At 46.7% G+C, this 23,665-nt stretch overlaps 1 protein-coding gene across 5 annotated transcripts; it reads left to right on the forward strand.

Moving 5' to 3' along the window:
• Positions 1-1,171: 1,171 nt before the first annotated feature.
• Positions 1,172-21,979, forward strand: LOC309524887 (uncharacterized protein). 5 transcript variants are annotated; one of them, XM_082210084.1, is made up of 6 exons: positions 1,172-1,221; positions 6,117-6,206; positions 8,075-8,201; positions 10,299-10,409; positions 11,141-12,444; positions 18,040-21,979. In XM_082210084.1, exons 2-6 carry the CDS (start codon positions 6,183-6,185, stop codon positions 18,073-18,075), a joined length of 1,602 nt encoding a protein of 533 aa, XP_082066210.1. In that variant the 5' UTR covers positions 1,172-1,221; positions 6,117-6,182; the 3' UTR covers positions 18,076-21,979. The 5 variants fall into 5 exon arrangements, with proteins under 5 accessions (XP_082066210.1, XP_082066208.1, XP_082066212.1 ...); XM_082210082.1 differs by lacking the exon at positions 1,172-1,221 and adding an exon at positions 1,230-1,407; XM_082210086.1 differs by lacking the exon at positions 1,172-1,221 and adding an exon at positions 1,230-1,407 and having other exon boundaries at positions 6,124-6,206.
• The last annotated feature ends 1,686 nt before the right edge of the window (positions 21,980-23,665 follow it).

Here is a 23,665-nt window from a genome sequence, read left to right on the forward strand (position 1 = left end):
AGAATTACTTATAGTTCTGTGAGAGGAATAGCCCTCGATGGCCTGGTTCTGATGAAAACTAAGCCATGGTTTATTTGAATGTCTTAACATACACTTAACCACAAACCATGCTTATAAGCCATGGTTGGTTGGTTGCTGGCTTACAAACCTTCGTTTGTGTTAATAATGGCTTAGCGTCTAAGATCTCTGGCCCCATCTGCACTATACATTCAAAACACTATGGTACCTAGGGATATTACCGGGATTTCAAAGGTGGAAGTGACTTTTTTTGGGGGGGGGAGGTGGCAGTTTCTCCTGGATATTCAGCAAGAGTGCCGTGGTTTTTACTTTTTGATAGATGGCAACCCTAAGTACCACTTTAAACAGTCAGAGCTTCCACCAATGAGCTATGGGAACCTGAGTTTGCTGAGGGGACTGAGACTTGTTAGGAGACTCCCAATTCCCCTCACAGGAATTCCCAGAGTACTTTAACAATCAATTCCAGCACATATAAAAACACTGAAAGCTCCCTGCCACTGGGCTGCCTTCAGATGTCTTCTAAAAGTTGAAAAGTTATTTATTTCCTTGACATCTGATGAGAGGGCGTTCCATGGGGCAGGTGCCATCACCAAGAAAGCCCTCTGCCTGGTTCCCTGTAACGTCACTTCTTGCTGTGAGGGAACTGCCAGAAGGCCCTTGGCAATGGGGAAAAGGCTAAAGATGAGCCATCATATTGGACGGTGCTGTTGCGTGTATTTTTGTGGAAGGACACAGTCATCCTGTGAAGCTAGGTGAGCGTCCTATCTTGAAATATCTGTTATTGCTGCTTGGTTCTGTCTGTCACAGTCATCTTTTGCAAGGAAGGAAATTTCATATGCAGTAGGAAATGCTTTTTTATTATTTACAATTTGAAAACTTGAAAACTGACAAAAAAGAAAAAATAGGCATGAGCAAAGCAGTACAGAAATATTGCTTCAATAAACAAAGGAAATCCAACCCAAAATGTATTTTGCACAAGAAACCACAGCAAAGCACCGCCTGGACTGTTCATGCCTTGAAAGGGAATGCAGTTAAGCCTCTTTCCAAATTTCCTCCCGAAAGCCAGGAAAAACTACAAATCCCATGAAGCTTTGGGTCAGGAAAGGGTGTAGAGGGAGAAGCACTACAAGTCCCAGCATTCCTTGCACACAATGCCTTTTTCTCAATCCCCATTTTCAAAGGAGGGGAGGGGATCCTGCTGCGGTGAGGTCACTGGCGGGGGGGGGGAGGCGATGTCTTCCTGGAGGGGAAGCAGCTTTGTTGGGAAATCGGGGCCCTGCAGCCCCACACCCCGGGGGCTGTAAGGACGCTCCTTGCTTGCAGGGGCTTCCTTTGGGTGCATTGGAGAAGTAGGCTCTGGATCTTGCCTGCTTGAATCCTGCACAGCCTGTGAGTGCTGGGAAGCGGTGGGGGGGCAGATCTGGGGTAGGCTGGGGGTTGAGACAGAGGGAGCTTGTCCTGCTGCAAGTGCCTGGAATAAATGGGGGAGAGGGGTGCACTCCCCCCTTGCAGGAGCCTTCCTTAAATTACATGCAGTGGAATAATAATAATAATAATAATAATAATGAGCCTCCACCTTGCTTTGGGGAACAGGAGGGCGTTGGAAGCTGCTCTGCAGGCAGAAGGTGCAAGGTCCAATCTCTGGCCTGTCTGGGTAAAGCTAGGGAGACAGTTGCCTGAAACCCCCTGAAATGCTTCTGCCAGCCCGAGCAGGCAACATTGAAGCTCAATGGACCCATGGTCTAACTGGATATAAAGGTAAAAGACTCCTGACTGTTAAGTCCAGTTGTGACCGACTCTGGGGTTGCGGCGCTCATCTCGCTTTATTGGCCAAGAGAGCCAGCGTACAGCTTCCGGGTCATGTGGCCAGCATGACTAAGCCGCTTCTGGCGAACCAGAGCAGCGCATGGAAACGCCACTTACTTTCCCGCCGGAGTGGTACCTATTTATCTACTTGCACTTTGACGTGCTTTTGAACTGCTAGGTTGGCAGGAGCAGGGACCGAGCAACGGGAGCTCACCCATCGCGGGGATTCGAAACTTGACTGGATATACATCAGCGTAAAAGAAGACGGGGTCCCTGTCACAGAATCATGGAATTGTAGAACGGAAGGGACCTGAGGGTCATCTAGTCCAACCCGCTGCAAAGCAGGAATCGCAGCTAAAGCGTCCATGATAACAAGGTAGAAGAGAGCAGGGAGAGATCCCTTAAGACAAAGCCACGACCAAGTGCTGATTTTTATTTTTATTTTTTACTTTATGGTCATCTGTCATGTATGTTTTAGCTGAGATTCCTGCACTGCAGGGGGTTGGTCTAGATGACCCTTGGTGTCCCTTCTGACTCTACAATTCTGTGATTCTACAGGCAGGCAAGCCGCTTGCCGTAAGAGACTCTGTACCATGGTATTTCACTGTGGGTAAGGAAGCCCCGTTGTTACTGGCAAACGGGTCACGCCTTTTATCCATCTTTGAGGGTGCTAAGGCTGAACTTATTTGTCAGCAGTTAGAATCGGTATGTTTGGGTTGGGCAGGAGAACCCTGAGGGTCATCTAGCCCAACCCCCTGCAATGCGGGAATTGCAGCATTAATTAATTAGTTTGATACCTGCCGCTTGTTTACTGATCTCTCAGGAATGGAAGGCTGCATCTTGCTACTCTTTCAGCATGTGGTTTTAAAAAGCTGTGCCCATTGCTGTTTCTGAAAAACTGATCCTATAAGATATGTGCTGTAAAAGGCAATTGCAGCACATATTGTTTTTGCTTGTTATTATGGAGCGCCTTTTTATGTTTTTATATTATAAACCGTCCTGCGATCCTTTTGATGAAGGGCAGTATAGAAATTTAATAAATCATAATAATAGTAATGGGGACCCTCATATTTTGCCTCAGGTTGGGGGGCTGTTTGTGATTTATAGGACCAACCAATCTCATGGTTGGCACATGAGTGTGATCTTATCTGGTGACGTTTTATGAATTCCTCATATATTTTGCAATAAATTTGAACTTTGTACCCCGCCATGAAATATATTTTATGCTATACAGTGGTACCTCGGGTTACATACGCTTCAGGTTACAGACTCCGCTAACCCAGAAATAGTGCTTCAGGTTAAGAACTTTGCTTCAGGATGAGAACAGAAATCACGGCGTGGCAACAGCGGGAGGCCCCATTAGCTAAAGTGGTGCTTCAGGTGAAGAACAGTTTCAGGTTAAGAACGGACCTCCAGAACAAATTAAGTACTTAACCCGAGGTACCACTGTACATTATTTCTTCAGCTTTTTAAACTTGTTATTCCTCTTCCCTTTATGTTTATTCTTTATTATGCATTTTAGTTTGTTGTCTCATTTGTTGCCTTTGTAAGAAAAGAAAACCACATTAGCTCACAGACTCTAGCCCAAATCTGCTTTTTTTCTTTCTTTTTTAATTTGATTTTTCTTACCTGGAGAGAAATAGCTTTATTCACTGAGATCTGGTAAATAATATAATGGGGAGTCTTTATATTTTGCTTCATATATAAAGCATAATTATCTGCTTGAGTGGGGGGGAGGCAATTGGCAACCCCTCAGCCAAGACGCAGTGAATAGCATCCAAAGCTCCGCAAGTTATTTTGGCATATGAGGCCCCTTGCAAGACACCCTTTTGCTCGCGCATTTGTGGTGATTTTCCTCCTGGTGCTCTGGGCAAGGCCACACACAACCCCACTCCCAAAACTGCATACACTTGCAATTGTTTGGAAGTGGTTGCGCTGCTCCATTTTGCAGTTGATGCATATTCCGTAGCTTCCTGCTGAAATGCTGTCACTTTTCATACCACAAATGTTCCCGCTCCCTGTTTTTGTGGAGTTGCAGCCCCCCCCCTCCAGGCAGCGGTCATGGGGCAACATCGGGGAACCGTTGCCGAGCAAACAGAAGCAGAACAAATCCACTGTTAATGTGCTGTTACTGCGTAAGGAACATGTTGCACAATCCACTAGCGTTGAAAACCACCCATTCACTCCAGACGGCCTGAAACAGCTTTTGTTTTGTTTTGTTACTGTAGACGGTTGGACAGTTAAGGAACTTCGTTTTGTGGAACTGACCTCTTTTTCTGAAGCTGTACACTTCTGTTTGGTTGGAATGGCTTTATTCTAGAGATTGGTTTGCTTTTTAAAATAATTGTAGCCGATGAATTTTAACAGGGAGAAATGTAAAGTATTGCACTTGGGCAAAAAAAATGAGAGTACATGTGAAAAGGATCTAGGAGTCTTGGTTGACCACAAACTTGACATGAGCCAACAGTGTGACGCGGCAGCTAAAAAAGCCAATGCAATTCTGGGCTGCATCAATAGGAGTATAGCATCTAGATCAAGGGAAGTAATAGTGCCACTGTATTCTGCTCTGGTCAGACCTCACCTGGAGTACTGTGTCCAGTTCTGGGCACCACAATTCAAGAAGGACACTGACAAACTGGAACGTGTCCAGAGGAGGGCAACCAAAATGGTCAAAGGCCTGGAAACGATGCCTTATGAGGAACGGCTAAGGGAGCTGGGCATGTTTAGCCTGGAGAAGAGGAGGTTAAGGCATGATATGATAGCCATGTTCAAATATATAAAAGGATGTCACATAGAGGAGGGAGAAAGGTTGTTTTCTGCTGCTCCAGAGAAGCGGACACGGAGCAATGGATCCAAACTACAAGAAAGAAGATTCCACCTAAACATTAGGAAGAACTTCCTGACAGTAAGAGCTGTTCGACAGTGGAATTTGCTGCCAAGGAGTGTGGTGGAGTCTCCTACTTTGGAGGTCTTTAAGCAGAGGCTTGATAACCATATGTCAGGAGTGCTCTGATGGTGTTTCCTGCTTGGCAGGGGGTTGGACTCGATGGCCCTTGTGGTCTCTTCCAACTCTATGATTCTATGAGTCTTCTTAGGCAGGAAGAACCAGATGCACAAATATAGGACGGGGGATGACGATGCCTGGCTTGCCAGTAGTACATGTGAAAAGGATCTAGGGGTCTTGGTGGACCACAAGCTTAGTCAACAGTGTGATACAGCACTGAAGAAAGCTATTGCTGTTCTAGACTGCATCAACCGAAGTCTAGTGTCCAGATCAAGGGAAGTCATAAAAGGTAAAGGTAAAGGGACCCCTGACCGTTAAGTTCAGTTGCGGACGACTCTGGGGTTGTGCACTCATCTCGCTCTATAGGCCGAGGGTGCCGGCGTTTGTCTACAGACAGCTTCCGGGTCATGTGGCCAGCATGACTAAGCCACTTCTGGCGAAACCAGAGCAGCACAGGGAAACGCTGTTTACCTTCCCGCCAGAGTGGTACCTATTTATCTGCTTTCACTGGTGTGCTTTCGAACTGCTAGGTTGGCAGGAGCAGGGACCAAGCAACGGGAGCTCACCCCGTCATGGGGATTCAAACCGCCGACCTACTGATTGGCAAGCCCATGAGGCTCAGTGGTTTAGACCACAGCGCCACCCACGTCAAGGGAAGTCATAGGCCCGTTCTATTCTGCCTTAGTCAGACCACACCTGGAATACCATGTCCAGTTCAGGGCAGCAACATTTACGAAGGACGTTGACAACCTGGAAGATGTGCAGAGGAGGGCAATCAAGATGATCAAGGGGTCTGGAAACCAAGCCTTATGAGGAATGGTTGAAGGAGTTGGGTATGCCTGGAGAAGACAAGACTGTGGGGTGATGCGATAGCCGTCTGAAGGGCTGTTGCAAGGAACATGGAGCAAGATTGTTTCCTGCTTCTCTAGAGGGTGGAGCCAGTGGGTTCAAAAAAACAAGAAAGGAGATTACGGTTAAACATTAGGAAGAGCTTTTCTGGCGGTAAGAGCAGTTGAATGGACTTCCTCGGAAGGTGGTGGACTGGCTTTCATTGGAGGTTTTAAAGCAGAGGTTGGGTGGCTATCCATCCGTCAGGGAAGCTTTCGCTGAGATTCCGGCATTGCAGAGGGTTTGATTGGATTGGATCATCCCTTCCAACTCCACGGTTATGTTTGCTTGAATAACTCTGTATTACATTGTTGTAACCCACCGTGTAAGAAATCTTTATCAATCCATATATATGATGTTGGGAGAAAGCATCGCTCCGAAATTCATTGCTTTTCTTCAGCCCACAGGGTACAGAACCATAGACCAGACTCAAACTGGATTATCCTCTCCTTCCACCGGAAAGAAAATGAACGAAACAGATCCAGTTCGGGTAAGAGATGTCTATAATAATATGGCTCTGTGCATGCAATATTTTGTTCTGGAATCAATGGAATTTCCAGCACTGGTATCCAGAGGCATTCCTGCCTCTTCTTGGTTCTTCCATCTTGCTGAGAAGTTCAGAGTGGCAGCGTCCCAGGAGAGGCGACGCTCTGTGGCAGCTCCTAAATTGTGGGACTCCCTCCCCACAGAGGTGTGTCCGACACCTCGGTATTCAGATTTGGGTGGATGCTGAAGACATACCGTATTTTTCGCCCTATAGGACGCACTTTTTCCCCTCCAAAAATGAAGGGGAAATCTGGGTGTGTCCTATGGGGCGAATGCAGGCTTTCGCTGAAGCTTGGAGAGCGAGAGGGGTCGGTGTGCACCGACCCCTCTCGCTCTCCAGGCTTCAGGAAGACATCCGCAGCCTAGGCAGCCCTGCGGGAGGTCCCGCAGGGATGTCTAGGCTGCGGATAGCAGCCTGCTTCCCGGAGTGTCGGGCGCCCTGAAAGCAGAGTGCCGCGCGCGCCAGACAGACATCCGCAGCGTGGGGAGCCCTGCGGGAGTTCCCCGCAGGGCTCCCCACGCTGCGGATAGCATCCTGCCGCCCGGCGCGAGGGGCACCCTGAGGCAGAGCGCCCCTCGCGCCGGGCAGACATCGGCCAGCCCCACAAGCTCGGGGGACAGCAGGGAAGCGCAGCGCCGCCATCCCGCTGTTCCTCGACCTGGTTCGGTTTCCCCGACCTGCTTTTGGGGGGGAAATAAAGGAAAATATTTTTTCCTTTATTTCCCCCCAAAAAAACTAGGTGCATCCTATGGGACGAAAAATACGGTACCTCTTTACCCTGGCCTTAAATACCTGAGGTGTTTTTGGAGCCCACTCTATTTCCATGACCGCAATCTGTTTTAGCAGTTTCAGATTCTGAATCTTAAATTGTCATAACCCGCCCTGGGACCTGCTGGTGAATGGCAGGTGGTGGTTGTAACAAATAATAATAATAATAATAATAATAATAATAATAATAATAATAGCTGCATTTTTATGCAAAATTTCTTCTGATACACGCATTTTTGTACTTACCGTTTGCTTGGAGAGCTACAATGCAAAATTCAGGGAAATGTGAACTTCAAAGGATGGGTGTGAAGTGCAAATCAGGTACTTTAAGCCACACTTCACACTCCACCCCCCCCCCCAAAATTCCAACTGTGAAAAGTTAAAGTGTGGCTTAAATTTGCGACCCTACAAAAAATGGCTTTTACAATATCGCTGCTGAAACAGACATACGGTAAAACGGAACAAAAAAGTTTTATTGCCGGTTTGCGAGCTGGAGACTGTTGTGCAATTGATTCCAATGTCACTCATCGCTTTTCCTGTGTTTTACAGTGAAGTATAGATTTTCTAGGCGCTGTGGGTTAAGCCACAGAGCCTAGGACTTGCCGATCAGAAGGTCGGCGGTTCGAATCCCCGCGACGGGATGAGCTCCCATTGCTCAGTCCCTGCTCCTGCCAACCTAGCAGTTCGAAAGCATGTCAAAAAGTGCAAGTAGATAAATAGGTACCGCTCCGGCAGGAAGGTAAACAGCGTTTCCGTGCACTGCTCTGGTTTGCCAGAAGCAGCTAAGTCATGCTGACCACATGACCCAGAAGCTGTACGCCCGGCTCCCTTGGCCAATAAAGCGAGATGAGCGCCGCAACCCCAGAGTCGGCCACGACTGGACCTAATGGTCAGGGATCCCTTTACCTTTTTTATAGTGCTACGAACAGGTGTTTAACACACTTGCGGGTCCTCTCTAGTACGTGTAGGATTTTCTTCTGCATTTGCCACTTACAGGGATTCTGGGGCTTGGCTACCTGGCTGAGTTCTCTTTGTCCTTGCAGGAGCCAGTGACCTTCGAAGATGTGGCCGTATATTTCACGGAGGGCCAGGCCGCTTTGCTGGATCCAGCCCAAAGGTCCTTGTACAAGGAGGTCATGCTGGAGAATTATGGGAACGTCGCCTCGCTGGGTAAGCAGCCTCCTTTCCCATTTCGGCCAGAAGACTTGGTTGATGTCATATCGAGCAGAAGTTTGCTTTGCCTTATGTCTGCTACGTCCGGGGCTTTTAGTGTGGCGGCCTCTGTCCCTTGGAATGCAGACCCCACCCTTTTCAATTCTTACTTGTAAGTTTCGAAGGTTTACAAATGTAATACTTTCCAATTGATTTCCACTTGCTGTTTGACTTCCCCTCCACCCCTCCGGAGTTTCCCTATCTTTTCTAATATCGCTGCATATTATAGCTATTCTGTGTCCTATGCTTTCCATTCATTTTACTGCAGTTCTTCATTCAGATCCTACCGGTGTTTTTACATGTTTACAATGATGCTTTAAATATTCTACAGAAGGTTTCCAATCCTCCTGCCTCTTCTGGATCTAGTTTTTTTTTATAATATTTATTAAGATTTTTAAAATAAACATAGAATTATAAAATACAGTTCACACAGCTAACAATTAAAAAAATAAGAAGAGGCATAAAACAAAAAGAAAAAACACATAGAGAAAAAAATTATATAGACAGGAGAGGAAAAAAAATAATAATGATTAGATATGTAAAGAAAGAAAAAACAAGCATAAAAAGTTTAAAATTAATTCCATCCTTCAATCCTCCTTTATCTCATCACCTTGGTTCTTTGACCCCCTCACACCTCCCCTTTTGTATTCCCATTTAAAAAGTCCTTTCAGCAAATCCTTACCCTCTGTCATTTTTCATAACTCTGTGTCATTGCCTATTGTAAATATATATTTCTAAGTGTTAACAGTCTATACTTGCATGTACTTTAAAAAACTTTTAACCAATACCACTTATTTTCCATCCAGCATCACTTTAGCTTTCCTTAATTTTACAGTGTTTCTGCAGGTAATCTTTAAATTTCTTCCAATCTTCTTCCACCGACTCTTCTCCCTGGTCACGGATTCTGCCAGTCATTTCTGCCAATTCTATATAGTCCATTCTTCTGGATCTAGTTAAACTGGCCAATTGGAACGCGTTCCCAAATGAACAGCTGGAAGTCATTTACAGCACTGGAATCCAGGTGTCTGCTTAAAACTCACCTGTTCACCCACATTTTCCCTGTGGAGCGATCCAGCTATGTTTGATGCATCAAGCAGATCTATTATTCTGCGATGCATTTTATAATTTTATTATGAATGCAGTTGTTGACTTTACGCTGCTCATCCCATGATATGTGTTTAACGTTGGGGCAAGAGAAATTTTTGCAAGTAAAATAAATACATATATTGATCAGTGTCTTCCCCCTTATTTAAGAGAGGGAGTTTGGTATAATTGTTTTTTAATAGTTGAAAACAATGACGGCCGTGTCCCACTTCCACTTTCAGAGCCAGTAAATGCCTCTGAAAAACAATAATAATGATGATAATGTATTATTTATATCCCACCCATCTGTGTGGGTTTCCCCAGCCACTCTGGGCGGCTTTCAACAGAATATTAAAATACAGTAATCTGTTAAACTTTAAAAACTTCCCTAAACAGGGCTGCCTTCAGATGTCTTCTAAAAGTCTGGTAGTTGTTCTTCTCTTTGACATCTGGTGGGAGGGCGTTCCACAGGGAGGGCGCCACTACCGAGAAGGCCCTCTGCCTGGTTCCTGTAATTTGGCTTCTCACAGGGAGGGAACCACCAGAAGGCCCTCAGCGCTGGACCTCAGTGTCCGGGCTGAACGATGGGGGTGGAGACGCTCCTTCAGGTATACTGGACTGAGGCCATTTAGGGCTTTAAAGGTCAGCACCAACACTTTGAATTGTGCTCTGAAACGTACTGGGAGCCAGTGTAGGTCTTTCAAGACCGGTGTTATGTGGTCTCGGCGGCCACTCCCAGTCACCAGTCTAGCGGCCGCAACTAGTCTAATGTGCGAAAGTAAAATTTCCATCAATTGCTCCGCCCACTTTTGCCTCTGGCCACGCCCACCAGAGGCATGTGGCCCTGGGAATGTCAGGTCCCCACACCTGACCTGCGTGAACACAGCAAATGAATGAAATTAAAAAACAGAGATAGGTATGGGAGTTCAGGCAAATCCCTCTTGATTTTTCCCCTTCTTCTGATTTCCCAAGGAGGATCTGAAGACCCCAAGCCGGCCCTGATTTGCCAGCTGGAGCGAGGGAAAGAGCCGTGGGTGGCTAATCTTCGGCGCCTGGGCGAAGAGGCGCTCAAGGCAACCTCAGGTGAGACAGCCAGAGTGGCAGGAGTGAGACCCTGCCTGCATGAACACCTCTGCTCTGAGATCTGCAATACAGCGGTACCTCGGGTTACATACGCTTCAGTTACATACGCTTCAGGTTACGGACTCCGCTAACCCAGAAATAGTGCTTCAGGTTAAGAACTTTGCTTCAGGATGAGAACAGAAATTGTGCTCCAGAGGCACGGCAGCAGCAGGAGGCCCCATTAGCTAAAGTGGTGCTTCAGGTTAAGAACAGTTTCAGGTTAAGTACGGACCTCCAGAACGAATTAAGAACTTAACCTGAGGTACCACTGTAATGGCAATAATCTCCCCCCACTCCAGCCATTTTGAAAAAAGAGTGGCAGGGAAACAAAATACCAAATCAGGATGCAGTGCTTAAATAAATAAATAAATAATCCATTCTCAACACGGCCCTTTTTATTTGTCATCTGAAAAAAGGCCTCTCGCATTAGTACACCCATCATTCCTAGCTAGCAGGGCTAGCGGTCAGGGATGATGGGAAATGGAGTCCAAAAACAGCTGGAGACCTGATCTGGAAACCCTGATCTAGATTAAGTCCATAACCAAAAGTTACTTACTAGCACCACTGCTGAGAAGGAAGCCTCAGGGAATTCAGTGTGCCAAGGATTTCAGCTGATTACTAATAATCCTTAGGTGAAGCATTTCCTTCCAGACTCGAAGAGTAAATTTTGCTGGTGTGTTTTCTCCCCACAGGAGACTTGAAGAAGAAAAACGTGTGTCCGGAGTGTGGAAGATGCTTCTCTGACATGTCCGTCCTCCTTGAACATCGGAGATGCCACTCGACATGGAGACCGTATAAATGCGTGGATTGCGGGAAATGTTTCCCTGGGTTTTCAGAGCTTTTGACGCACCACAGAGTCCACGTGGCTGAGAAAGCTTCTCAGTCCTCCGAGTCCGAGGAAGGTTTGGACATCAAAACAGTCATCGTCGGCCATCAGGGAATCCACACGGGAGAGAAACCTCACAAATGCTTGGAGTGCGGGAAGTCCTTTGATTTCAAGTCCACCCTGGCGACGCACATGCGCATCCACACGGGGGAAAAGCCTTACAAGTGCTTGGAGTGCGGGAAGTCGTTCGCTCGGAAAGGGAACCTTTCCGGTCACCGGAGACTCCACATGACCGAGAAGCCTCACAAATGCATGGAGTGCGGGATGTCCTTTGCGCAGCAGTCGAAGCTCGTCGGTCACCAGAGAGTCCACGAGGAGCTTTTCAAATGCTTCGAGTGCGGGAAGTGTTTCCCCCACAAGGGCCTTCTCATTGAACACCGGCGTGTCCACACAGGAGAAAAGCCTTTCAAGTGCTTGGCCTGCGGGAAGTACTTTTCCCGGAAGTCGAACCTTGACGATCACCAGAGAATCCACACGGGGGAGAAGCCGTACAAGTGCTCGGTGTGCGGGATGTGCTTCGCGGGCCGCTCGTCTCTCACCTACCACTACCGAGGCCACACCGGAGAGAAGCCCTTCAAGTGCCTGGAGTGCGGGAAGGATTTCGCCGACCGCTCGTCGCTCCAGTACCACGAGAGAGGCCACACGGGAGAGAAGCCGTACAACTGCTTTGAGTGCGGGAGGAGCTTTGCCAGTCGTTCGTCTCTGGTTTGCCACCGGAGGACCCACACCGGCGAGAAGCCTTACCAGTGTGTGGAGTGCCTGATAAGCTTTGCCGACAAGTCGGGCCTCATATGCCACGAGAGGGTCCACACAGGGGAGAAGCCGTACACTTGCCTGGAGTGCGGGAAATCGTACTCCTTCCGCTCGTCCCTCGTTTGCCACGAAAGGTCCCACACGGGAGAGAAACCTTACCAGTGCCTGGAGTGTGGGAAGTCTTATTCCGACAGGTCGTCCTTTGTTTACCACCAGGGGACTCACACAGGAGAGGAACGCTTCAAGTGTCTGGAGTGCGGGGTGTGTTTTGCGCCAAAGCGGCCACTTTCCAGGATCCATGGCATCCCGGTGGTACAGCACCCCATTCATCATGAGAGCTGCTCTTTCTATCTCAAGGCAAGTGAGGAGCCTGCCAAGTGATTGAGCCAGTGTGGTGTAGTGGTTAAGAGCGGTAGTCTCGTAATCTGGGGAACCGGGTTCGCGTCTCCGCTCCTCCACATGCAGCTGCTGGGTGACCTTGGGCTAGTCACACTTCTTTGAAGTCTCTCAGCCCCACTCACCTCACAGAGTGTTTGTTGTGGGGGAGGAAGGGAAAGGAGAATGTTAGCCGCTTTGGGACTCCTTAAAGGGAGTGAAAAGCAGGATATCAAATCCAAACTCTTCTTCTTCTCTTCTTAAGACAGGGCATTGGGGTCAGGCTTCAGGCAATCTGACCCGTCCCACAGTGGGCAGCCAAGAGGCAGATGACAAGAAGAGCTCTTACCAAGTCTCTTATTCACTATTCACAGAGAGAGGCTTTGAAAAGGGCCTCTCCTTTCCAGGAATGGTGTTGTTCTGAGTAAAGTCCCACCCCTTCCATCTCTCCTATCACACGTCAAGGAATTCTAATAAATTTAATAATAATAAATTTTTATTTATACCCCACCCTTCCCGGTTCAGAAAACCAGGTTCAGGGCAGCTAACAACAAATTTAAAACACTTAATTGATGCAACAAAAAACAGCATAAAATACAGTCTACAACGTGAATAACAATAAATTCTGAATTCAAAAATCAGTTTAGGGGGGGAATCCATCCAATAAACATTAGATGATCATCAGGGCTAGCTGGCTAAATTAGTCCTATTTGGGCCTGCGAGGAGACCAGGGGAGAATTAGCTGTGGGATCCCAGAGCGGGTAATCTTCATAAAAAGGGGAGGGAAGGAAGGGGAATAAAAGATCAGGCTAAGTTCAAATTGAAAGCCAGGCGGAATAGCTCTGTCTTAGAGGCCCTGCAGAAGGAAGTTAAATCCTGCAGGGCCCTGGTCTCATGGGACGGAGCATTCCACCAGGTTGGAGCCATCACTGAAAAGGCCCTGGCCCTGGTGGAGGATAATCTGACTTCCTTAGGGCCCAGGACCTCTAAACTGTGATTATTCATGGACATTAAGGTCCTCTGCGGGGCATACCAGGAGAGGCGGTCCCATAAATACGAGGGCCCTAAGCCACAAAGGGCTTTAAAGGTCAAAACCAGCACCTTAAAGCTGACTCTATACTCCACCGGGAGCCAGTGCAACTGGTAAAGCACTGGGTGAATATGCTCCCATAGCAGGGACCCCGTGAGGAGCCTCGCTGCAGCATTCTATTCAATATTGATCATTCTACTCAATATTGATCATTCTACTCAATATTGATTCCTAGCAGATTCCAGTGTATAGTTAGCAGAGTAAAAACTTAAGCTCATTGCAGGATTCCCCCCAAAAAATAGCCCAGAGGCAATGAATATTTCTTTTAAAAAAAAATTATTAACAGGCCAATCACATCACATTATCACATTGATTCCAAATTATACAGCCAAATTTTAAATTTTGTTGGGGGTACCCATACATCAAGCTCGGCTCGAGTCCAAAACAGCTTCACTTATCTTACTGCATTAATTAGACAGTTCTCTCCAGTTTGATCCGGAAAGTCCTTTGTTACTTCTTTTCTCTTCTTGTTGTTATCATAAATTCCTTTCTTTGCAATCTCTGATGATTTTCACAAGCAGGGTAACAGCTGGCATTCTATGTGGATTTTGTACTTTTCCAAAAATCATATCGATCCGGGACAGCCTCTGTACAACGCTTCCATAAACAAAGTTAATCTCCGATCTGTCCTTTATTTTTCTCAGGCTTACCAAATAACAAATGAGTCTGGGGGTTCTGTCAGGTCTAACTTACATTCCAACATTCCTTCTCTTTCAAACAATCCTGATTCTCCTCCCCCAGTCCTTCTTCCTCGGTAAACCTATCATGGCGAGACGCCATTTTTTAACTGCGTCATAAAAATTTCTTCCTTTCTCACCGTTCTACAGTCTTCTTTCCTTATACTCCGTCCCACATAGTTCTTAAAATCCTGCCTATGATTCATAGAAACGCGACGATCTTGTTTATATCTGGGGTGGAGGGTTATTAATATCACATCATGCAAAGAAAAAAAGAGTTTTTTCCTTCACACACCCCCTCGTTCCAAACATACATTCTCCTTATGGTGATTCATCAGAAGATTTACTTATCCATCCGTCACTCCTGGTCGCAGAGATCCATTAATCAGCAGTCTTATCTTCGAGCTTTACTTGATGTATGTGCTTTCAGCTTCGTTTCCAATCATATGTTTCCAACTATAATTCCACCTGAAGCAACCAGCACGTGCTAATTGGAATCGGCGTCAGGAAGGTCTGACTTCACCGAGGGGCTTTTGCCAAGTGTTCGGCACCCCCATCACTCGTTTCAGGGGGTGCATTGTGAACACCGCTGGCAGGGCAGTTCTCCTCCACATCCTGGAGGAGTTCAGGAAGGCTACATACTTCCCATAGTAGCCCCTTAGTACCTCGTATGGGTTAGAGAGATGTTATTGTCGGCCATCTTCCAACGCCCCACCTGGTGGCCCCTGAGGCAATGAATATTTCATCCAGTAGAGCTTTATTGCTACTGAAGGCAAATGAGCATCATGGTCACAAATCCAATATTTTCAGCATTGGCACTGTCCATAAGAAATCCCAGTTGCAACAGACTTAACTTTAACTTATAATAAGACTAAACTTAACACTAAGCACTTTGTACAGAACACCACACCAGAAAGAAAGAGAGAAACCCACGCTCTTTCTGGCCTTACTATTATAGTCGGCATGACCTTGACAGAAGAGAGAACAGGACCAGTTTAAGCCAGCTGTACTTAGCTTCTCTGAAGGAATAACCCAAACGTCATGGAGCTTCTGCTTGGTTCTTTCACACACAGAAACTTCCGGAAGCTTCCAGAACCCTCTTGAATTAAGTAGAATAGGAAAGATCTCTACACATCAGATCAATACTTTCTGCACTAAGAAACTGAGACTTTCTGCCTCTGAGCTTTCTGTTCTCCTACTCTCAATGCCCGCTGGGTCCTGGGAGAGTGGAGGTCTGGCATGCTTTCCAAAGACACTGAGTCTGTCAGCTGTCTCTCCCCTGGTTCTGCTTGTTCCTCCTGCTCCTCTCCCAATATTCCCCAGCTTCTCCCCTCTGCAGCCTCTGAACTCTGACCTTCTGCAAACCACTGTTCTGAATCTATACTGTCTATACTGTCTCTCTCTCCTCTGGGAAGTGCAGGAGGAGAAGGGGGCGGTCTCCCCCATTCCCCCTCAGTCCAGTCCCTAATATCTGAAGGCACATTCCCTAGCCCTTGCGGGTGACATTGAGGCTGGGCGTCAGCAGCCAGTGTGGCCAAGACCACTTAGAAACCCCACTCACATATCCCTGTCCAGCCCCACACGTCTGTAAGAAGAGCCCGCCTTCAGCATCAGGCCAGAGGCCCACCAGTGTGGTGTAGTGGTTAAGAGCGGTAGTCTCGTAATCTGGGGAACCGGGTTCGTGTCTCCGCTCCTCCACCTGCAGCTGCTGGGTGACCTTGGGCCAGTCACACTTCTCTGAAGTCTCTCAGCCCCACTCACCTCACAGAGTGTTTGTTGTGGGGGAGGAAGGGAAAGGAGAATGTTCGCCGCTTTGAGACTCCTGAAGGGGAGTGAAAGGCGGGATATCAAATCCAAACTCAAATCCAAACTCTTCTTCTTCTTCTTCTTCTTGCTTTCGAAATGGTTAACCAGACGCCAGGGCCGGATTAACCCTGCGTAGTCGAAATCTCGGGCCCTTCTCATGCGTGGGCTCTGGTGGTATAGCACTGAACTAAGAAAGCTTGCTTGCAATTTTCTTTCAAGATCACATCAATATTATTTTGATTCGTTGTCACAGGGCCCCTAAAAGGGCCCATAGACATACCCTGCCAATTTGGAAATCCGGCACTGCCAGATGCCCCAGTGGGAGCAGGGCTCGAGGGCCACAGCGCTCTCTTCCCTTGTGGCCTGCAGCATGTGGCCTCCAACTGTGAGGGTGAAACACAGCCAGCGTAGCTGGTAGCCATTGATGGACTTATACTCCGTAAATTTGTCTTAATCCAGGTGTGGGGAGCCTTTTTCCAAGCACAATTCAAAGTGTTGGTGGTTGTTGTTGTTGTTTAGTCATTTAGTCGCGTCCGACTCTTCGTGACCCCATGGACCAGAGCATGCCAGGCACTCCTGTCTCCCACTGCCTCCTGCAGCTTTGTCAGACTCATGCTGGTAGCTTCGAGAACACCGTCCAACCATCTCGTCCTCTGTCGTCCCCTTCTCCTTGTGCCTTCCATCTTTCCCAACTTCTGGGTCTTTTCCAGGGAGTCTTCTCTTCTCATGAGGTGGCCAAAGTATTGGAGCCTCAGCTTCAGGTTCTGTCCTTCCAGTGAGCACTCAGGGCTGATTTCCTTAAGGATGGAGAGGTTTGATCTTCTTGCAGTCCATGGGACTCTCAAGAGTCTCCTCCAGCACCATAATTCAAAAGCATCAATTCTTCGGCGATCAGCCTTCTTTATGGTCCAGCTCTCACTTCCATACATCACTACTGGGAAAACCATAATAATAAAAAATTATTATTATTATTATTATTATTATTATTATTACCCCTCCAGACACTGCTGATCTGCAACTCCCATCAGCCCCAGCGAGCATGCTGAATGGCGGGGTTTGATGGGAGTTGTACTTCAGCAACCTCTGAAAAGCCAAAGGTTTCCCTGGTCCAGTCCTCTTGTCAAAGCCAGTCAGAGTCGGTGGCCATCATTGCCTCTTGTGGGAACAAATTGTTCCCTTTTGTACGTCCCAAATATTCCAACACTCAGCTTCGTTGGAATATTCCCCAAGTTCTCGTATTATGAGAGAGGGAGAAAAAGCTTACCCCCGTCTGCTTTCTCCACACCTTTGTAGGTAAAATGTATCTGGTTTCTGTTGTTCAACAGGTTGGTCTGTTAACCTTGTTCGTATGAGGCATGTGCTTCAGGGACTCATGTGATAGGGTGTCTAGAACAATGTTTCCCAACCTTGGGTCTCCAGCTGTTTTTGGACTACAACTCCCATAATCCCTAACTAGCAGGATCAGTGGTCAAGGATGATGGGAACTGTAGTCCAAAAACAGCTGGAGACCCAAGGTTGGGAAATCCTGGTCTAGAATGTTCAAATTCCAAAAATGAGGGGCACTTAAAAGTTTTAACATGACTTGGGAATTTGATAGATATATTGGTTAAATTAATACAATTTAGTTTTGCCTGGTAAGTAAAATGTGTGTAAAATTCCATAGAAATAATTAAAAATGGTTGCCAAATACTAGCAGTTTAATAATAATAATAATATAGAATTACCTGACATTTTCAGAAGGTAAATTTAAAATCCTTTGCTTTTCTGAAAGCAGCTTGTGGGCTTCTTCATCAAAGGTATGCTTGCCAAGCTAAATGTAGTCCAGTCACAAAAATAATAGCAGATTTGTATGCCTCACACCCAAAAACATATTTTAAAGACCATTCTCTGAAGAAATTAGCAAAAATTATATTTCACCCCCTAAAATGACATACTCATGCATGATTTTCTTTTATCTGTTGATGGTATTAATATAATTCTTATACGGCATTCTTTTTCCCCCAGTTGAAAATGGAATCAGAAATAAAAGAAGAAAAATGAAGACAGGAACCCAGGAGCAGCCACCTGATCTTCGTGTGAAGGAAGTTGCAGTATCTCTGTTTACACAATATCTCGGTTGAGTGTCTTGCATCACTAGCACTTCGATGTGGCGAGTAAGGATCGGACAAAGGAGGCCTCCGTACCTGTAATATTAGGCTTTGTTCTTGGAAAAGGTTTTCCATGGAGTTTTCGGCTATATACATGCTACGTATACCTTTGAAACAAGTTTGAAGCACATTATTTCCCTCAGAGAATTCTGGGCACTGTAGTTTTCTGCTCACAGAGAAGCAATCCCCAGCAGCGCTGAAGAAAACTACAGTGCCCAGAATTCTTTGAGGCAGGGAGAATGTGCTTTGAAGTTTGCATACACACCATACATGGAAAACAGATTTGAAAAACAGTCTTCCCCCAAAGAACCCTGAGAACCATAGGCTGCTACAGGTGCTGGGAATTGTAGGTCTGTGAGGGGTAAACTACACTTCCCACAATTCTTTGTAGAGGCGTCATTTTCTTTGAATGTGTAGTGTGTGTATAACCTTTGAAACAGCCCCTTAGTCCAGAGGGTGAGCCTATGGCTCTTCAGATATCATTGGACTCCATCTCCCATCAGCTCCTGAGTTTGTAGTTTTCCTTCTCCCTCCCAATCCTTTTTTCCTTTCGTGTCGTGTTTTTAGTTTTTAAGAAAAATTGCAGCACAGCTGACAGCTAGGGATTATGGGAGTTGTAGTTGAGCAGCATCTGGCCACAGGTTCCACACCTCCTCTGTAGTCCCTATACCCTGCCTATAGCAACTAAGTCTTAAATGCATTAAATAAATGCAACTTCCATTGTTCTTTCCTCCCTCTCCCACCTGTGGTTTCACGCATATGGAATTTTAGATTGTAAGCTCCTTGGGGCAAGGACTGGCCCTCTTGTGGTTTGCGAAGCACCATTTGGGCAGCCCGCAAAAGCCTGGGCTATGAGTCAAGGGCTGTTGGGAGGTGGAAATGAAATGAGAACATCATAGCAACCTGGCCAACTAGCTTCACCCTCCTAGAAAGAACACTTAGAAGTACTTTGCAAATGAAGAACTGGTACCTGGGCTGCTTGTTTTCCTTCTCCCTCCCCAATCCTTTTTCCTTTCATGTCGTTTTTTTTTTAATAGAAAAATTGCAGATCAAAGAGCAAGGACGATCGTGCTAAACCTGCTCTGGGAGCCCTTTTTTTAGCTAAAGAGCAGGGTAAAAAAATACTTTTAAAGAGCACTAAACGAAGCAATAACAATTGGAGACTGAGAAGGGACTGCTCCTATTCCGTGCTTCAAGAAGGGACTTTTAGCCACGTCTAAGGACTGCCAGGAGGGGAAAGTTAACTTGCCAATGTTGAGCATGAGCACTTCATACCTACTTGGGGCAGCTGGAGACTTCTGAAACGTAGGAAAGAAATGTCCAGTTCTCTTTTTCCCCCCTCCAAAAGGATGTTGTACAGCTGGAAAAAGTACAAAAATGGGGAACCAAAATGACCAAGGGGCTGAAGCAGCTGCCTTGCAAAGAGAGGTTGCAGCGTTAAGGGCTTTTTTGGTTTAGGGAAAAGGTGGGGAAGGAAAGGGAGGGAGGGGACAAGGTGGAGATGTATAAAATTATGTATGGTATATAGAGTAAGCAGAGAGGGAGGAGTTTTTCTCCCTCTCTCATCACACCGGGGACATCAAATAAAGCTGAACGTTAGAAGGTTCAGGAGGCACTTCTTCAGACAGCACATAGTTAAAAACTGTGGAACTCACTGCCACAAGGTGGCCACCAACTGGGGCGGCTTTAAAAAGGGGGTGGAGCAAATCCACTATCCGTGACTGCTACCCGTCGTTGGAGGCAGTATATAAGATAATCCATTAGGGAATCTTGCAGGCCACATTTCCCTCCATTTCCAAACCCTTAGCGAACACCCTCAACATTCCACGGGGCCTGGAAGCTCGCCGGTTCTTGTTTTTATTATTAATATCCTTTTTCTTTTAGCTTACAAATCAATGTGCTTCTGCACACTTAGGAAGCTTGCACGGTGTACTGGGGGTGGGGGCGGGGAACCCCCACTGCCTTTATTTCTTAAACTTCAGTGGTATGCACATGTTATTAAATCAATAAAAATCAATAGATTTTGGGGGCAGCTCCATTTCTCTGCTAAGCAGAAAGGCAAGTAGGACCACCAGGAGTTCAGTACCGCAGGCGGCGATGCCTCCAAAGAGACAGTGTTATTTTAATGGCTACAAAAATATGGCAATTTGTTCCGTATAGTCTGAGAGGAAACATACAGTAAGATCTCATTAGATTATTTGATACACCTGGAAAGATCATAGAGAATCATGTTTAGTACAGAAGATTATTAGCCATGCTGATCGTTATTATTTCACGTTCAAACTGGTTTCTCTCTTACTTTTGGCTCTTATGAGAGAGACACATGCTTTTGATTGAGTGTTTTTTAAAAATGTTGCCCTCCAGAGGTTTGGGGAAGGGGACAGCACATCTGCCATACATACAAAAGACTATACCATTGGTTTTTCCAGCTCAGTATTGTCCATGTGGGTGGCGCTGTGGGTTAAACCACAGAGCCTAGGACTTGCTGATCAGAAGGTCGGCGGTTCGAATCCCCGCAACGGGGTGACCTCCCATTGCTCAGTCCCTGCTCCTGCCAACCTAGCAGTTCGAAAGCATGTCAAAGTAGATAAATAGGTCCCGCTCCGGTGGGAAGGTAAACGGCGTTTCCGTGTGCTGCTCTGGTTCGCCAGAAGCGGCTTAGTCATGCTGGCCACATGACCCGGAAGCTGTACGCTGGCTCCCTCGGCCAGTAAAGCGAGATGAGCGCCGCAACCCCAGAGTCGGCCACGATTGGACCTAATGGTCAGGGGTCCCTTTACCTTTACTATTGTCCATGCTGGCTGACAGAAGCTCTGCTTTCAGACAGGGGTCTTTCTTGGCTCTTTCCAGTGATGCCTGGGGTTGAGTCTGGGAGATGATCACCAGTGGAACTCACCGCCTCAGGAGGGGCTGCAGGTTTGTAAGCAGAGGCTGGAATGCTGTAGCTGCATCTTGCATTGCAGATCCCCCACTGAACATGGGTGGGATACATCAGCGGTTGCCAACAAGGGACCCGTGGGCGCAAGGACACCCTTGAAGTCGTCCCCTTGTGCCTGCAAACCCTCTGAGGAAGTTGGAAAAGTGACGCTCTTTCCCAGTTCCTCTTTCATTTCTTTGTGCTCAGATAACTTCTTGACAAGACTTTTGCTCAGATCCCTTGGAAAAGTGAGAGAAAGTGAGGCAAAGCAGATGACTATTTTGGGTGGCGGGGTGGGGAAGTTGAAGATAGAGTTGACCAGTGGGAGTGATGCTCACTACAAAAATCCCAAATGTGCCCACGAGGCCTGATAGTGTTGGCAACCCCCTTGGGACACATACCTCAGATGGCCCTCCCTACTCTATAATTTTGTTTTTAACTCATATACAGTGGTACCTCGGGTTAAGTACTTAATTCATTCCGGAGGTCCGTTCTTAACCTGAAACTGTTCTTAACCTGAAGCACCATTTTAGTTAATGGGGCCTCCTGCTGCTGCTGTGCTGCCAGAGCACAATTTCTGTTCTCATCCTGAAGCAAAGTTCTTAACCGGAAGCACTATTTCTGGGTTAGCGGAGTCTGTAACCTGAAGCGTATGTAACCCGAGGTACCACTGTATAACACTGGAGAAAGTTTCTCACTTCTGGAACCTTTGAATGGCTATGTTTGTTTTAAGCCTCTTCCTATATAAATAAGCTTCTGTTTTCTGTTGAGCAAAACCGATATCCCACGTCCTTGTTTTTGCGAGTAGAAAATAACTGTCGTGTTCTCATCCGTTATTTAAATAAAAAGTTAGCGCGAAATGCAGTCTCGGTTCTAGTAACTCATTGTGTCTTTTCGCTTTTGTTACTCGAGAGCTTATCATAGAATCATAGAGTTGGAAGAGACCACAAGGGCCATCGAGTCCAACCCCCTGCCAAGCAGGAAACACCATCAGAGCACTCCTGACATATGGTTGTCAAGCCTCTGCTTAAAGACCTCCAAAGTAGGAGACTCCACCACACTCCTTGGCAGCAAATTCCACTGTCGAACAGCTCTTACTGTCAGGAAGTTCTTCCTAATGTTTAGATGGAATCTTCTTTCTTGTAGTTTGGATCCATTGCTCCGTGTCGGCTTCTCTGGAGCAGCAGAAAACAACCTTTCTCCCTCCTCTATGTGACATCCTTTTATATATTTGAACATGGCTATCATATCACCCCTTAACCTCCTCTTCTCCAGGCTAAACATGCCCAGCTCCCTTAGCCGTTCCTCATAAGGCATCGTTTCCAGGCCTTTGACCATTTTGGTTGCCCTCCTCTGGACACGTTCCAGTTTGTCAGTGTCCTTCTTGAATTGTGGTGCCCAGAACTGGACACAGTACTCCAGGTGAGGTCTGACCAGAGCAGAATACAGTGGCACTATTACTTCCCTTGATCTAGATGCTATACTCCTATTGATGCAGCCCAGAATTGCATTGGCTTTTTTAGCTGCCGCGTCACACTGTTGGCTCATGTCAAGTCTGTGGTCAACCAAGACTCCTAGATCCTTTTCACATGCTGCTCCTCTCATTTTTTTTGCCCAAGTGCAATACTTTACATTTCTCCCTGTTAAAGTTCATCTTGTTTGTTTTTGCCCAGTTCTCTAATCTGTCAAGGTCGTTTTGAAGTGTGATCCTGTCCTCTGGGGTGTTAGCCACCCCTCCCAGTTTGGTGTCATCTGCAAATTTGATCAGGATGCCCTTGAGTCCATCATCCAAGTCGTTGATAAAGATGTTGAGTAAGACCGGGCCCAAGACAGAACCCTGTGGCACCCCACTAGTCACTCTTCTATGTGTCTTGCAACAGCTGTTTCTCAAATAATAATATCAACAAAGATTTCAGTGTCGTATAAGGAGAGTCCTGCAGAATCAAACTTAAGGCTCACCCCCGGGTGCAATGTTGCCCTTTAGGTCTTCCTCTGGCACCCATGAAGTCCACCTCTGCCCCCTTGGTCATGAGGTGGGGAGAGAGGGAGGGTACCCTTCTCTCCATTGAAAAGCACATGGAGTTGAAGAAGGAAGTCTGAAGACGCGCATTCTTTCCCACTTCCTCTTTCAGCTCTACGTGCTTTCCAAGGCTCAGGTTGCGGCCGCATTCACACCATATTTTTAAACTAGGGTTGCCATACATCTGGACAAACCGAGAATACTGCAGTCGGAAACAGTGTCCGGGCGGAAATTGTCAAAATGGGAGAATCCGGATGTAAGGCAACCCCCGTCGGCAGTGCCGTTTTTGCCGATTTTCCTTAAAAAGAGCTCAAAAATGTCTTTTTTTGCGATTTTGCTCAAAAATCACAACTTTGGGCAAAACTTTAAAAAATGCTCAACAAATTTTGTGTATGGGTGTTCACTTTTTGATATACTGTGGAACCTCAGGTTGAGGACGTAATCCGTGACGGAGGCAACCCGCAGCGTTTGCATCCTGAAGCGCCATGTCTGCGCAGGCGCAATTTGGTCTTCTGCGCATGCGCGAGCGGCAAAACCCAAAAGTAA

Source organism: Podarcis vaucheri (genome assembly GCF_965113315.1).
Source record: "Podarcis vaucheri genome assembly, chromosome: 2".
Taxonomy (NCBI): Eukaryota; Metazoa; Chordata; class Lepidosauria; order Squamata; family Lacertidae; genus Podarcis; species Podarcis vaucheri.